The 14,944-nt window shown below is 56.7% G+C and overlaps 1 protein-coding gene across 1 annotated transcript in view; it reads left to right on the top strand.

Moving 5' to 3' along the window:
• The first annotated feature begins 7,329 nt into the window (after positions 1–7,329).
• The window catches only part of FAM20C (FAM20C golgi associated secretory pathway kinase), a 49,420-nt gene continuing 41,805 nt past the window's right edge, over positions 7,330–14,944 (top strand). The window contains exons 1-2 of the mRNA XM_077907438.1: positions 7,330–8,452; positions 10,301–10,479. Coding sequence (XP_077763564.1) covers positions 7,854–8,452; positions 10,301–10,479 — 778 coding nt within the window. The 5' untranslated portion in view covers positions 7,330–7,853. The remainder of the gene's footprint in view (positions 8,453–10,300; positions 10,480–14,944) is intronic.

Here is a 14,944-nt window from a genome sequence, read left to right on the forward strand (position 1 = left end):
ATCTGGACTGTGAGTCACCCTACCCCCGCAATCAAGACTGGTGTGTGCTCCCTGCCTTCTGCCCCATGAATCTCTACATTCGCTCTATTTTCCATCAGGGAAAGTGTGATTATTTTATAAATTCAAGGGCATTGTTTTATCATGTAAGATTATGACTGCAAACCCACTCTCCTCCATGACACAGGTAGAGACACAGGGTATGGCCATGGCCTCTCAAGAATGCCTCGCTGTGTTGAGTTACTTCCTTCTGCAGGCAGTGGTGGGAAGCTTGGGTCTGGCCCTACCTGGCTCAGAGCAGGACACACAGTGAATTTTTTCATCATGCTCCTTCTGAGGTGGATGGAAATAAAGTGATGTGACTAAGTATGTGGCATGGAAATGGAAAGTCAGACCTCACATAAATGATGTCAGGTGGCAACTGGGTATGCAGAACATGGAAGCAGGGTGAGGGGTAACAAGTGAAGGCGTGACGATCTAAAACAAATGAGGGAGCAAGCCCACAGACTTCTGGGCAAAGAGTCCTTCAACAGCTCGTGCAAAGGCCCTGGGGTAGGTACCTGCTTGCCTAGGAAATAGTGGAGAGAGAAATACAGGACAAGTCAGAGAGGTAGGGTGGAGGCAGATCCAGGATGGCCTTGCAGGCCATGGGCAGTGCTTTGGATGGAGAGTAACTGAAGGGCTTTGGGCAGAAAACCAACATGTTTCATTTGTCTTAATAGGATCACTCTGATGCCATCTGCAGTATACAGCAGGGGGTGGGGAGGGCAGGGCAAGGACAGAAGCCAGGAGACCAGGGAAGAGGCTATCCCATCAGTCCAGGCAATCAACGCCAGCTTCAATCAGCCCTGGAGGTAGTAAGAACATGTTTTGAAAACTGCATTAACAGGCTTTATGTCCAAGATGATTCCAAGATATCTTGGCCCAGGCAAATATTTGACCAGGAGGAGTATTGTGGCAGCAGGGGGACTTTGGTCGTGGACATACTGGGTTTGAGATTTTCATCGGTCATCCCAGCGGAGAAAGCCACTAGGGCATGAGTTCTGCAGGGGCAGATGTGGGGCTGCCAGTGCACTGATATTTAGTGGGACTGGAGGAGACACTGGGGTGCATGGAGACAGGGGTCCTGGGCCTGAACTCACATCTCCAAGTGCAGGATCCAGCCATAGGACTGCCCAGTGAGGGCGGCAGACATGCGGTGGGAGGTTGGAGGGGATTGGGATCTGCTCAGTGGTCTGGATCTCAGGGCCAGAGTCGGGGAGATGGGGAGAAAGAGCCGTGGAAGCCCAAGCCCATGGGGGCACGGCCACACATGTGTTTCAGAAGCTCCTCCTAGTTGAGTGGAGGGTTTATAACAAACCTCTGGTGAGTGGATGGAGCAGCAGGTCTGAGAGAGGCAATTTCCGACCCTTCCTGGTTTGCCAAGCTGTTTTAACACTGATAAGTATGGAATTTTACAAAGTGGATTTTCAGCACCTATGAAACAATCACAGGATTTTTCTCCTTCATCTGTGAAGTGAACGAAGCGCTCACTGCTTAGAGATGGGATGGCCTTATCTGGGGTGTCTGAAGTGGCCGGTGACTTCCCATCCTTCTTATCCACTTTGGAGCAGTTTCCATAACATATTAAGTATCTGTTCGTTAAGTGTCTGGTAAAGGTCAGGCAACACAGGCCTGACTTTTAAATAAATAAATAAATAAATATTTGACCATTTTCAACTTCTCCCACAATGATGAGTCTAGCCCCATTTTCTAGGCCTTCCTTTGAAACTTTTTTAAAAAACACGCCTTTTTTTTGTACCTTCAAGCTGGTGCAGGTGGCACCATCTCTTTAGGGACTCTGCAGCCAGTCCCACTCCCGGCCCTGTGCCTCTCTCGGGGGCAGGGGGTGCCCACGTGTGTTCCCTCTGCCCCTTTCCGAGGCCTTACCTCTTACCACCTACCCCCACCTCTTCCATCTCTGAGCGGCCTCCAGCACTGCTCACTTGCTAATGGCTGTGCTTTTGGCTTGCTCTGCATTAATTCATCCCTTCTTTATTTGGGATTTTTAAAGATTGCTCTTCTAGTTTCTTGGAACAAAAAAGCTCAGTTCATGTACGTTTGGTCGTTAGCATGTTGGAGTGAGTGTGGTCATCACCCCAACCTCCCTCTGAGCACCCTTCAGTGGCTGCCTGCGGGTTCAATGGGTGCTGCTCTTACTTGCTTTCATTTTAAAATGAAAAGTGTGCAAATTCTCTTCTGGCTTCCTTCATAAGCCCCAAATTATATATGAGTGTTGTTATTTGTGGTATTTATTTCCAGGTAGAAATATTTTTAAAGGTGAGCTCTTGTTTTTAATAAACTGTGCTGTGTTGAGTGAGCAGACTGCAGATCATGTATGCATATGCTTCTGCATGAATGTATCATATGTACGTACACTCAGTGAACAGACTGCAGATTATCTGCCTTTGCAATTTCTTGACATTTTCCTTATGGTCCACAGATGGTCAGTTTTTATGGCTATTCCATGTATGATATATATAAATCGTGTATTTGAGCAATTCAAGACATACAAAATAAAGTCAAGCTTTTTTATTGTTTTCTTTGTTCATTTTTGGCTTTTTGAACTGTTGCTTTAAATTAGGACAAAGAAACCCTATTTTCCAAAGACCCCCGAGGCTGCGGATGAATGGGCCAGAGGCTCCTCCTGGTCCACTGAATGCTTCCCCACTCCCCCTGCTCCAAGCTGCCTCAGGAGACCCTCAAACCCAGACTGGAGGGACACTGGTCTCAGCTCGCCTTCTCCTGGGGAGGGGGCCATCTCTCCTGGTGGTGGCACATCCCTGTGTAAGCTCTGCTGGCCCATTATCCCATCACCCCTGCCTGACAAGTCCAGTTCCACATTCCCTGATTCCACCAGACAAAAATTAAAACCACACATCCCATGATGTCTGAACACAGGTGCCCAGTGAAGCCCATGTCCTGCTCCTCCTCCCTGCTGCCTGCCCGCCCCCAGCTCCCAGAATAGCCTGTGGCCAAGGCTGGCCTGTGGTAAACAGCCCCAGAAGCTTCCTCAGTGGGTCCTGAATGAGTAATCCCTAGGAAAACATCGAAGGGTATGAGAGGTGTAGGTGCCAGGACCTAGTGGGTGGGTCCCTCTGGGCCTCCCTCTTGCACCCTCCTGGAATGTTCTCTAGTCATTTGGGCAGGAAAACCTGTCATCCTCCCCTGATGGGCCTGGAGCTTCTAGGACAGTCTTTCTCCAGCAGCTCTGTCTCTTCACCTCATTGCACACCCCCCTCCCGCCCTTCGTCCTTGTGGTGGGGGCTCCATGTCACGGTGACCGCCGTACTGACCCGCCCTCCATCCACACCGCCCTCCATCCCTCACACAACCGTCACCATTATGCCTGTCCTACACTGCCGCTCTTCTTGGACCTCACCTCAGTCACCCACAGGAGCCCTGTATCCATGGTGGTTCTCAGCCAGGCCAGCTGTGGCTTCCCACAGCCAGGGGGATGTTCAGGGTGCGAGGCTCACCTCCTCTGTGCTTTAACCAGGACTGAGGACTGACTGGCCGCTGGGGGAATCTGGGCAGACTTCTCGGCTGCCCTAAGCACATTAGAGCAAGCGGCATCTCCTCGTGTTGCCTGTCCCCAGGGATCCAGCCACAAAACCCAAAGACCCAAAGTCCACAGTCCTGGGCCTGTGCCCAGGCCACGTGCTCCCTCTCTGCCTGGAAAACACCTCCCTCCACCAGCCACCGGGGAACTCCATCTGTCCTCTGGCCCAGACCCTGTCATCCCCACTGCTGCAGCCCATCGCTTTCTCCTTGCCCCTGGGAGGCCTCCTGGGCAGATGTCATTGGATGGCACCCTGGGGACTGTACTCTCACTGAGGCATCCTCAGAAACCCAGAGCCCAAGAGTCCAGGCCCTCTAGCTGGTCTAAATGGGAGGTTGGTCCTGCCTTGCCCCCAGCCATCGTCCCATTTCTACACTCCCTCCCGCACAAAGTTCTTCAAAAGTCACGTCTGCCCTATGGTCCCCACCACCCTCTGCTTCACTCAGGACTCCTGCCTGCCTCACCTGGCCCCACCAGGGCCCTGTGGGTAAGACCACCAGCAGGCCGACATGGCTTGGGGTGCTCCTTGTCTGCTTACCAGATGGGTCACCTCCCTCCTGGCCTCAGGGGCAGAGGTCCCAGGGCCCAAGTCTCGGCCCTGCCACCCATTCTTTCCTGATCCTTTGGGCACGACCTATGGCTCTGTGTACACCGGCAACTCACAGTCCAAAATCAGACTCCTCAACCCTAGCACCCAAACCTGGTCTTCCAGGGCCCATCCTGGGGCACTCCCCTTCCTTACCCATGGCAGATTCTTTATTCTACTTTCAAATGTCTGAGCCCAGGACATGGGGAGCCCACCCCACCCGGGTCTGACCTGCCACCTCCCACCTTTACGGCTGTGCTGCTGTTGCCATGTGGGCACAGCCCCAAGCCAGCCTTTCCTGCCCTGAGGCTACCACGTCTGTCTCTATCTTCTGGTGGCTGCTGGCCTCCTGTGGGTTGCCCTAGCCTGCTGTCTCCATCACTCAATTCCAACCTTGAGGAAACTGCCAGACATCATCCCATCCTAGGACCGTGTCACCTTCAGCCCCCCACCCAGACCCCATTCCCACAGACCTCCAAGTTGCTTATTCTTTCATGTGCACATTTCTGACCAAATGTCACTTTCTCAGGGGTTTTCCTTCACCTCAGCCAGAATGTCCAATTCACTCTCTCGGCTGTACCAATTTGATTTTCGACATAATTCTTGTTACCACCTGACTTATTTTACATCGGCTCATTGGAGCTCCAGCCTCCAGAACTGTTCCCTGGTCTCTGACAAGGCCTCATGTCAGTCCCCTGGGGCCCTTCCCAGAGCAGCCCAGCCTGGCCCCCAGGCCTTTGTCCAGAGACCATAAGGCAGAAGCCTGAGGAGCTTCAGGCACTATGTGCATGTGTGCATGTGTGTCTGTGTGCATCTGTCTGTGTATATGTGTGTGTGAATGTGCCTCTCTGTGTGTGTCTGTGTTTGTTTTTTGTGATTTCCACAGATAAATGGATTGAACCAAATCAAATTACTCCTCAGAGCAAAGTATAAAGACACTAGGCATAAAAATTCAGCCAAGGGTTTTCATGGTCCGTCCCCTATAGCATGTGCTCCGTTTTCAAAGGCCATTTCATGTGTGCACCTTAGCTTGCTAACACCTGACCCCAAGTTGGATGGTGGCTTGTGGTCTGCTCTGAGCACCTGCTCTGCACCAGGACAGAGTTGTGAACAAGGCATCATGGAAGGCTCCTACTTAGTGGGGCATGTGCCTTTTAGGGGAGACAGGCCATAAACAAAAACAGAAGATGTTGCCTTCCAATAGTGGTGGGTGTTGTTAGGAAAATAGAATGGTGGGACATTGAGGGAAGGGGGTGAGGATACTTTGAAACCATGTGGTCAGGGAGATAATGCTTCTTCAAGGTGATAGTTGAAATGAACCAAGGACTATGCAAGGGAGCCATCCAGTGGTGAACAGAAGTCCAACTAAGCTCCCCAAAGAATTTAGCAGGGGAGGGGCATGAAAATAAGCTCCCCTCTACATGATGTCTACGGTTCATGGGGTCAGGCCACCCCACAGCCACCCTGAGGACATGGACCAGGGGACCGCTGAAGCAGCCAGAGGCTACAGAATCCCAAGGCCAAGGAAGACGTGTGGAGCTCAGGGTCCTGCTCCCTTCGTGAAAGGGAGCCTCCATCTCAGCGTGGACGCCATCTCCTCGGCCTCTCTGGGTAACCTTGCCCAAAGTGACCTCTTTGGCACACAAATGGCGCCGTCAGTGTGGGAAGGAGGGGGAGCTCCATCTCCAGATCAGATCCACGCTCACACTCTGCCCGTCCAACTTCCATTTCCAGCTCCAGAAGGGCTGAGTGACCTTTTCACTTACTTCACTGACCAGCTGGGCGGGGACTCCTCTTCTTCACCACAAGCAGCTAGTGGGTGCCTACTGCATGTTGGGCCCTGGGCCAGACGCAGAAGTGCTGTGAATGCAGGTAAGGGGAAACTGAAGTCCAGAGAGGGCAGGGAGATGCCCAGGCAGCACCGCAAGTGCACGAGACAGTGGGGGCTCCCCGCCAGGCTCCCCACCAGAGACTGCTTCTCCACAGAGAGGCTGAAAATTCACAGTGCCTTGAGGGCATGGGGCAGACAGCCTGTTTGCTTGGCTGCGGATGTGTTTGGACTGCCTTCCCCGGCCAGGGTCACTTACCCTTCTCACCAGGACTTTAGACATTCACATGAATATTCCCCACTGGGGGCCCAGAAGAGGCCACGTAGAAGTGGCCCGCCCCTGGGTATGGGTGGGTGATTCTGCGCGTAGGAAGCAAACGGCGCACACACACCAGCCAGGGAGGTGCGGCCTCTGCAAACGCCAGGTATCTCTCAGTGCCAGGCGAATCCTTGCACGGGGGCGCCCGCGCCACCAGAGTTAAGGCGCAGGCGTGTCCCCTTGGGGTGGGGTGAGGCCCGGCCGGGCGCAGGGGCAGCTCCGGCATCCCCTCCGGATTTGCTATTGGGCCGAATACCGAGCTCCTCGCGTTTCTTTCGCGGCGGCGCCGGGGCTCCCCCTCCTCCCCGGCCGGCAGCGGGGCGCGCGGGGGCCTCCCGGGGCGGGGGCGGGGGGCACCAGGTCGCCGCCCGGCGGGGAGCTCATCCGGCGGCGCAGACGCCCCGCGGCTCCGGGGAGGGACTTGGCCGGGGCTCTGGCCCTCGGCTCATCTGGGGAGGAGCCGCGCGGCTGCAGCTGGCGGCCGCCGGCCCCGGCAGGCGAGGTCCCGCGAGCGGCGGCCCGGCCCGGGGGCACCCCCGCCCCGCGCCCCCCAGCGCCCGCGCCCGCTCCCCTCCCGCAGGAGCCGGCCCGCTGCGCCCGCGCCCCCCGGCCTTCGTCTCTCGGGTCTCTCCGTCTTCGCTCGGCAGCCGCGGGAAGGAGGCGCCCTCTCCTTCGCGGGCCCGGAGCTGCAGAGGCGGCGCGGGGCGCGGCCGAGGGGAGGAGAAAGAGGGAGCGGAGTCGGCTCGGGTCTGGCCGTGACTCGCGGGGCGGCGTCTCCGCCAATCTGCGGGCGCTGACGCGGGGGGCGGCTCCGCGGCTCTCGGATATCTGCCGGCCCGGGCGCGGGGCGCCGAGAGGCTCCGCCGGGCGGGCGCTGCGCTCGGGGGACGGCCGCTGCACCTGCCTGGGGACTCCCCGGCCGCCCCGCGCGCCCCCCGCCCTGTGCCCGCCCCCGCCCGGTCCCCGCCGTCCTGCGCCCGGCTCCCCCCCCAGGTCCCCGCCTCCGGGCCGCCGCGGGAGGGAGACCAGCCCTGCCCGGAGGAGCCGCCCCCTCTCGGCCGGGCCGGCCCACGGAGCGGCGGAGGGGACTGCGCGGAGCCATCTCACCGCCACCCCCAGGCCGCCGCGCCCTGGCCTAGATGGGCCGCAGCGTCGGGCCCCCGCGCGCCGGATGAGCGCAGAGACCCCAAGCCGGCCGCTGCGTGCGTGCGGCCTCGCCGGGCTGCGCACCCAGCTCCGCGGACGAGGGCCGCTGGGCCCGGCCGCCGAGGGCGCGGCCGCTCCGGGGAGGCGAGGGGGAACGGCCCCCGAGATGGCCCGGCGAGCGGGCTCTTCGGCGGGGGGCGCCCCACACGTGGTGCGCGCCGGGGGACAGCCCTGGAGCTGGTAGCCGGCCGCCGCCAGATGGACCTTGACCTGTGCCTCGGCAGTGCGTTCGTGCCAAGCCAAGACTAGCCGGGGCCGGGCGGAGCGCGCCCCGGGAGGGCTCCCGGAGTCCCAGGCGGCGCTCGCCCGCGCGGCCATGAAGATGATCCTGGTGCGCAGGTTCCGCGTGCTCATCCTGATGGTGTTCCTGGTGGCCTGCGCGCTGCACATCGTGCTGGACTTGCTGCCCAAGCTGGAGCGGCGCGCCGTGCGGCCCTCGGGGGAGCCCGGGTGCTCGTGCGCGCAGCCCGCGGTGGAGGCGGCTGCGCCGGGCTGGGCCAAGGCGCGGGGACGCCCGGGGGAGCCCGCTTCCGCGGCGGGCGACGGGGGCTGGCCCAACAAACACACGCTGCGTATCCTGCAGGACTTTAGCTCCGACCCTTCCTCCAACCTCACGTCCCACTCGCTGGAGAAACTGCCGGCCGCGGCCGACCCGGCCGAAGGCGCCTTGCAGGGGCAGGATCCCGGCCGGCCCCGGCCCCGCGATCCCGCGCACCGGCCACTGCTCCGAGACCCCGGGCCGCGCCGGTCGGTGCCGCCCCCTGGCCCGAGCGGGGACAGCTCTCTCCTGGCGAAGCTGTTCGAACACCCGCTCTACCAGGTGTCCGTTCCACCGCTCACCGAGGACGACGTCCTCTTCAATGTGAACAGTGACATCAGGTTCAACCCCAAGGCGGCCGCTGAGAATCCTGACTGGTGAGTGAGGCCGGAGGCCGCTCAGGGTGGGTGCCTGCAGGCCCGGAACCCTCAAGCAGCCATCAGCCTGTGCTCCCCTTTCCCGCAGATGCCCTTGCACATCCAGGCATTGTTTAAAGAGGCGTAGGGGCTCAGGAACCCCCAGGGGGCATGGACCCCTGTGGCAGAGTCCCCACCCTGGCAAGGAGAGCTCTGTGGGGCGGGGCAGCATGGTGCCTCCTACTCAGGGCAGTGCCTTTGTCTCTGGAGTGACTGCCTCCTTGAGAAGGGCCTCTGGGTGGTTTGGGAGCTGCTCCCTGTGGAGTCAAGGGAGGGTCAGTGCTGACTCTATAGCAGAGCAGTTGCTGGCCTGCAAAGTCCTGGTCACTGGCTCTAGAAACTAAGTCAGGCAATGCATGCCCAAGCTGGCAAGAGACAGAGACTGCCCCTTACCTTTCCCTGGGGAGCTGCTGGCTGCTAAGATTTTAGATTCTCGGCGACATTTCTCTAGTGGACACGTCAGGAAAGTCTGCAAAAGCCTAATGAGCCTTGTAAGCCAGCCGCTGAGAACAAAATTAGCAGAGGGGCGTGCTGGCCCCAATGAGGCATAACAAAAGGGCTCTCCCAGCCGGGGTGCAGACAGCAGCTGCCCTTGGAACGGTGCCAGCTGCGTTGGGTGACAGCTTCATAAAAGGTGAGAAGCATCCTCAGGAGCATCGCTTTAAACTGTCCTGGTTTAAACAGGATCCCCCACCCCCACCCCACGCCCTCCTCGGCCACACAGATCAGAATAAACGGATGCTACAGCCCAGAGTAGTGAAATATTAACTAGCAGCAAGGCCAGAATAAATACCTACCTGCAAAAGGTTACCCAAGGAACTCAGGGGGAAGGCCAGCTTTCCAAAACATCTTATGAAAATCCTTTCTACACTGAAATTTGACCAGGCCCAGGTTTTTCTGTCTAAATACACCAAGGTGCTTGGTGGCCTCTGAGCTTTGTCTGCTGGCCAGGTTCAAGGAAATGCTTAGAAACTTGAGAATCAGAGCAGTGACCTAGGCCTGGGGCTCTTCCTAGGAGAGACAGCCCAGGGCTGGGGGTCAGTGATGTGGCCTCTGGAGGACAGGACCCGGGGCCAGAAGGGCCTCATCCGTAGGTGAATTAGAGTTAAGACAGGTTCCACTTTCCCTCCAGCCCAGCCGCAAATAGGCTCTGTCCTCCCCCAGACTGGCCCCTCAACTCCAGAGATGTGAGGAGGGGCCACGTGGGCGGCAGGTCCTCACTTTGGGCCTCAGCTGGAGTGAGTGCCTGACTCTTTCCTCTCTCCCCACCCAAGACTGCTCTCGTTAAAATCAAATTTAGCTTCTTGCATCATTTCTACGCTTGGTTGTTGGAACCAAAACAGAGCGTCCAGGGAAGGTTTCTGACAGGCGGGGCGTGTCTGTGATGTGCACACAGCTCGTGGTCAAAGATGGCTTGCTTGTCTGCCCCCAGGAAGAAGTGACAGCCTCCCCTACCCCAAGCTGACATAACACTTGTTGGGCTGTTTTCGTGACCCCAGGACAGACGCGGTAGGGCCTGGCACTGATGTTCTGGGCTCAGTCTTGATTTAGTTATAGCTGTCTGGGCGTCTCCCGAGGGTAAGTAAGAATTACAGTTTAGATATGTTATTAGTTAGTAGAACAACAGCCGCGGAAAAAGTACAGGGTGTCCGCAGGGTCCTGTCTGAGCAGAGGCATCTTTGAATAAATCTGCATTTGTTTAGATCCAAAGTTAAAACCTTGGCATTGGCACCAACTCCCTCTTATTCATCCAGATTTTACCACCCTGTTCTTTCCCTGCTGATTCCGGGTCACCTTCATTTTCTGTAGGCCACGTGAAGGCACTGAAAATGAAGAATTCTTGCCCACGGGGGAGGCGGCAGTGGACTCCTACCCCAACTGGCTTAAGTTCCACATCGGCATTAACCGGTACGAGCTCTACTCCAGACACAACCCTGCGATCGAAGCCCTGCTGCGCGACCTGAGTGCTCAGAAGATAACCAGTGTCGGTAGGTGCCCTCACTGTGCTTCTCAATGGGGTAGGGTCTGCTGGGTGGGGGCTGGCTTTCCTGTGGAGGAGAACTGGGAAACCATGGCTCCTTGCTGGAACATTACCTCCTGGAGTGATTTATGAGGGCAGCCTTCTAGAGGGACAAGCTTGCGAGGCCTGTAAAGGAGGGGAGGGATACCTCTGAGCAAGGCCAGTGAGGGAGGCAGAGGTGCTGTCGCGTTCTGCAGGGGCGAGGAAGGAGCAGGCACCCCTGCTGACTGGGGCGCCTCCCTCGGCACAGCAGGAAGACAGCGGGCAGAGCTCAGAGACCCGCTCTGCCCTGCTCCTGCCCCTGCCGTTTCCATGCACAGGGAGTGACCAGGGCTCAGCTCTGCTAGGGTGGAGGCCCATGCGCTTAGTAATTCAGAGGCAATATCACCGAGTACTTTGGGATCTGCTGAATTGGACAAAAAAAGGCATCCAATTACTGATTTCAGGGAAATGTGTCAGCAGCAGTTTCTGAGCACGGAGGTTTGGGGCCATTGTTCTCAGGCCTGTAGGCGATCATTTGTGAAGATCCTCATTAGTCACCGTGGCTTCCAAGAGGCAGTGAGGGATGGGCTGAGGCCCTGGGGTGGAGGGAACAGTCTGGGGGCTTTGCAGGAAGCTGGGCTGAGTTCACACCGCAGGAAGGGGTGGAGGGAGGCCAGTCGGGGTTAAGGCGAGTGTAGGCCCCCACCCTGTGCTGTGGAGCAGACAGTCCGAGACACTGTCTTCTTGGCATTCCCCTAAGCAACGCTGATGCCCTGGGGCTCGGTCCAGCTGCTGACACAGGGGAGTGCAGCTGACAAGTGGGTTTTCCAGAGCTCTTTAAGGACTGTGTTTGGCTCGCTCTGCCCAGTACTGAGGTGTCTGCTGGGCATCTACTTGCTGTGTAGCCTCTCTCTAGCCTGTGATTGCTCACCCTTGGGAAGGGGAGCGAACAGGAAGAAGCTGGTGTTTCCTCTCTTAACTGGCTGCACCTCCCAGACCCCCATCCTGCCTCGGCTTTCCCCGTGAGAAGCTCAGCCTCCCTCCTGCCATGCGTACAACACAGACCATCCCGTGGACAGCCACGGCCAGGGTGCCCCTTTCACTCCTGATAATAGACGAGGCCAGTATCCAGGGCGTTGACTCACTGGTTCATCCACTCAGAAGATTTTCTTGACCATCTCCTGGATGTCAGGCCACTTTCTGGGTAGCGGGTTGAGGATGAACGAACCTCAGCAGGATTGATGCTGCTGACCCAAGACGTCCGGGGGCAAGCAGGACATGAACACACAATGAGGAGGCATGAATGCTTTGAGCACCATTCACATAAAATCTAGGTGACCTCCATCTAGAAGGAGGGCATGGAGCATGTTCCATAAGAAAAGATGTCTGACCCAGGGCTTAAATGAAGTACAGGCACTTGTCGTAGACAGGGATCTGGAGGGCTGGGGCTTCTGGGAAAATGAGAACATATTAAAATTAGAAATGTTTTTAGGGAAGTACAATGTTAAAGGAACCTGCGCTGCTGCTGTCTGTGGCACCTCTCTTTGCCTCAGTCTCCCCATCTGTCAAATGGGCTTGTGGCTACTCAGGTACATTGCATTTGTTCTAATAAGATGATGCATATGACCAAGCTTGTAAATATGAACTAGTTTTTTTTTTTTTTTTTTTTTTGCACTGCGTGCTTGGAGGGTCACCACTCTCAAGTGCAGGGTCTGGGGTGGAGGAAGGGCTTTTGGGATTCAAGGGCTGGCCAAGCTCGCCATATCCCTCAGGGAACAAACAGCCTGCAGCTCTCCCTGGACACCCACTGTGCAGAGGACAGGGCCCAGCAGCTCAGGGAGCAGCTAGAGTGAGAAGACAGACCTCTGGGGCTCACAGGCATGTTGCCCACCCTCAGTGTCCTCCTCTCTCTGTCTCCCCAGGGGCCTGTCTTTGAGGCGCCCCCTACCCACAGTAGTCTGACTGCCCTGGGCAGTGGTGCCTAGGCTGCCTGACCACAGTGGACTGAGCCTGTGCCTGGGGATCCCATCCTGGCGGGATGCTTGGTGGTGTGACTGGGAATGTGTCCTTGCCCATTGTCTCTGGTGGGCTGTCTGTGTTTCTGCCACTCACGCCTGGACTGCCCTGGCCAAGCTGGTCCTGCCCAGTCACCATGTAGGACCTAATTGGTACTGGAAGGTTGACTGATTCATCTGTGTGTGGTGTGAGTCTGGGCAAGTGGATTAACCTCTATGCTCTGGGTTCTCACATGGAACATAAAGATGGTGTAACCTAGTACCTATCATCTCTGGCTTGCAAATCTGAAATCCAAACATAACTTGTTCAGCAAAATCTGACTCAACCTGAACTTATATGGGAGCAAAACCTAAATTGACAAAGCTATTTATAAATCCTTATTTTTCTCACTTGGAGCGAATATTCACATGTTCCTCTGAGGAAATAGGAGTGTGTTTAATTACGGAGTTCTGCCCAGACCCATTTGGGCCGTTACATAATATGTGGGATGTACACATTACCTGCGCCTTTTGTCATCTGAAATTTTTGAAATCTTTGAAATCTATGAGTACTTCTGTCCTCAGAGATTTTGATGACGGGCGTGGACCCGTGAAACCTGTATCATGGGGTTGTTGAGAGACCTCAGCGAGTGAATAAGAGAAAGAGGTCAAAACAGAGCCTAAGCTGTGTCCCTGCCAGTAGGTGTATGTGTGGCACGAGGGTTTCGGGGGCAGGCCAGAGCCTCCTTGACCAGAGCAACCTGTGCCGGACAAGCCAATGGGAGGCCTCAGCCAACACTGGGCCCCACTGTCCCTGCTGGTCTGGTGTCATTGGTCAGAGGCGGACCCTTTGGAAACTGCCTTCCCAGAGAGGTCACAGTGGGTGGCTGCAGTGGGTCCCAGGTGAGTTCATGCTTGTGAAAAAGCCCTGGTCTACAGGGAGCAGCAGGAGAGGGGCTGGCCCTGGGCCAGGCTGCAGGCATCCCTTGGAGATGCACACTCTCTGGGCAGAGTCTGCCCTACATCCAGTTGGATATTTTGACCAAGAACCCAACCTTCTGCTTGAGATAGCAGCCCCTGGCTGGGCCCTTGGCTTAGCAGAGCCAGCTGGGCAGGTTTGGAAATGGAGGCCCTAGCTAGGAGCTATCTGCATGGCTGTGACCCAGAGCAGGATGCAGCCTTTGAAGGCCTGGTGGTGGGGAGCCCAGGGCTGCCTCAGGGTCAGGGTTCAGCAACGCCACCCTCCTGAGCGTGAAATGGGAGAGAGACATTGAAGCCACACTGAGCCACAATGGTGGTGTAGAGAAGAGCCTAAGTTTAAAGAACTGGAGATCCAACCCACTTCTAACACCCCTTCTGCAAGCAGAGAAACAGGCCCTGGGTTGGGGGTGGCTTGCGAATCTCTGCTCCCAGCTCAGAGCTCTGTCCCCTAGCCATCCAGCCATAGTAGTCCCTTTAACCTCCAAGGTGTGCATCCCGCTGTTAGGCGTGAGCCCAGAAACGTTGTTGGAAGGGGGAAAAGTTGCCGCAAGATTCCCAGAGCTTCCTGTCGGAAGGGTTCCATTAACTCTCCCCGTTCAGAACCACTTGATCCACTTCATGAAGCACGTGTGGCCTTCGGTACAGCTGCTGTGGCCGACAGAGATTTATTTATAGCCGGGCTCCTGGCTGCTTGGTAACGGCCATTCACTGCCTTTAAAGAGGCTCGGGACGTTATCTACCTCTATTCAGCTTGAAATCAGGCATGCGGCGCCTTCAGCTCGGGCCGCCGATAATTAAATTGCTATCGTGCACAATTATGGATGCAAAGAATAAATGACACAATTAACTGCTCTGTACTTGGAATCGCTTAAAAAGGAAAAGAAGTCACATAACACGGAGAGGATCCAGGCAGCCTCTGGCTGAAAGACACCCCCGTAGCTCCGTCCAGGTTGGACACAGCTGTGGTCGGTGCGTGAACAAAGGAGAACCGCTCCACGGGACCAAAGTCCCGGGCACTCAATGATCTAGCTAGGATCCAGGACTAATTGGCCGGCTAGCTTCCAGGAATAAAGACTGTCATTGGGGTAGCCCAGGGTGGGCAGCTGCCTGAGGGCCCCCCCGGGGTGGGGGCACCCTGTGTAATTGGTCAGAGGCAGACTCCTTGGGAAGGCAGTTCCAGACCCAGAGACGGCACAGTGGGTGGCTGCAGTGGGTCCCTGTCTCCAGGTGCTGGCTCTCCAATAACCAAAAATGCTCAATTCACTGGAGGCATTTAGGGTCATCCGGGAGGAAGGACGTAGCCCACCCCAGACCATCCGGAAGGACAATCTGGTGCCAGCAGTGCACCAGAGAAGGTGGCAAATAGCTGAGCCCTTCCTCAGCTCTCCTTCCCACTGTCTAGTCCAAGATCAAGAACAAAAATCCACACGAGTGCCTGGGCACCTGCTTTTTCCATCTTGAGCAGGCCACTGGGGG

The sequence above is a fragment of the Canis aureus genome, chromosome 8 (genome assembly GCF_053574225.1).
Source record: "Canis aureus isolate CA01 chromosome 8, VMU_Caureus_v.1.0, whole genome shotgun sequence".
In the NCBI taxonomy this organism is placed as follows: Eukaryota; Metazoa; Chordata; class Mammalia; order Carnivora; family Canidae; genus Canis; species Canis aureus.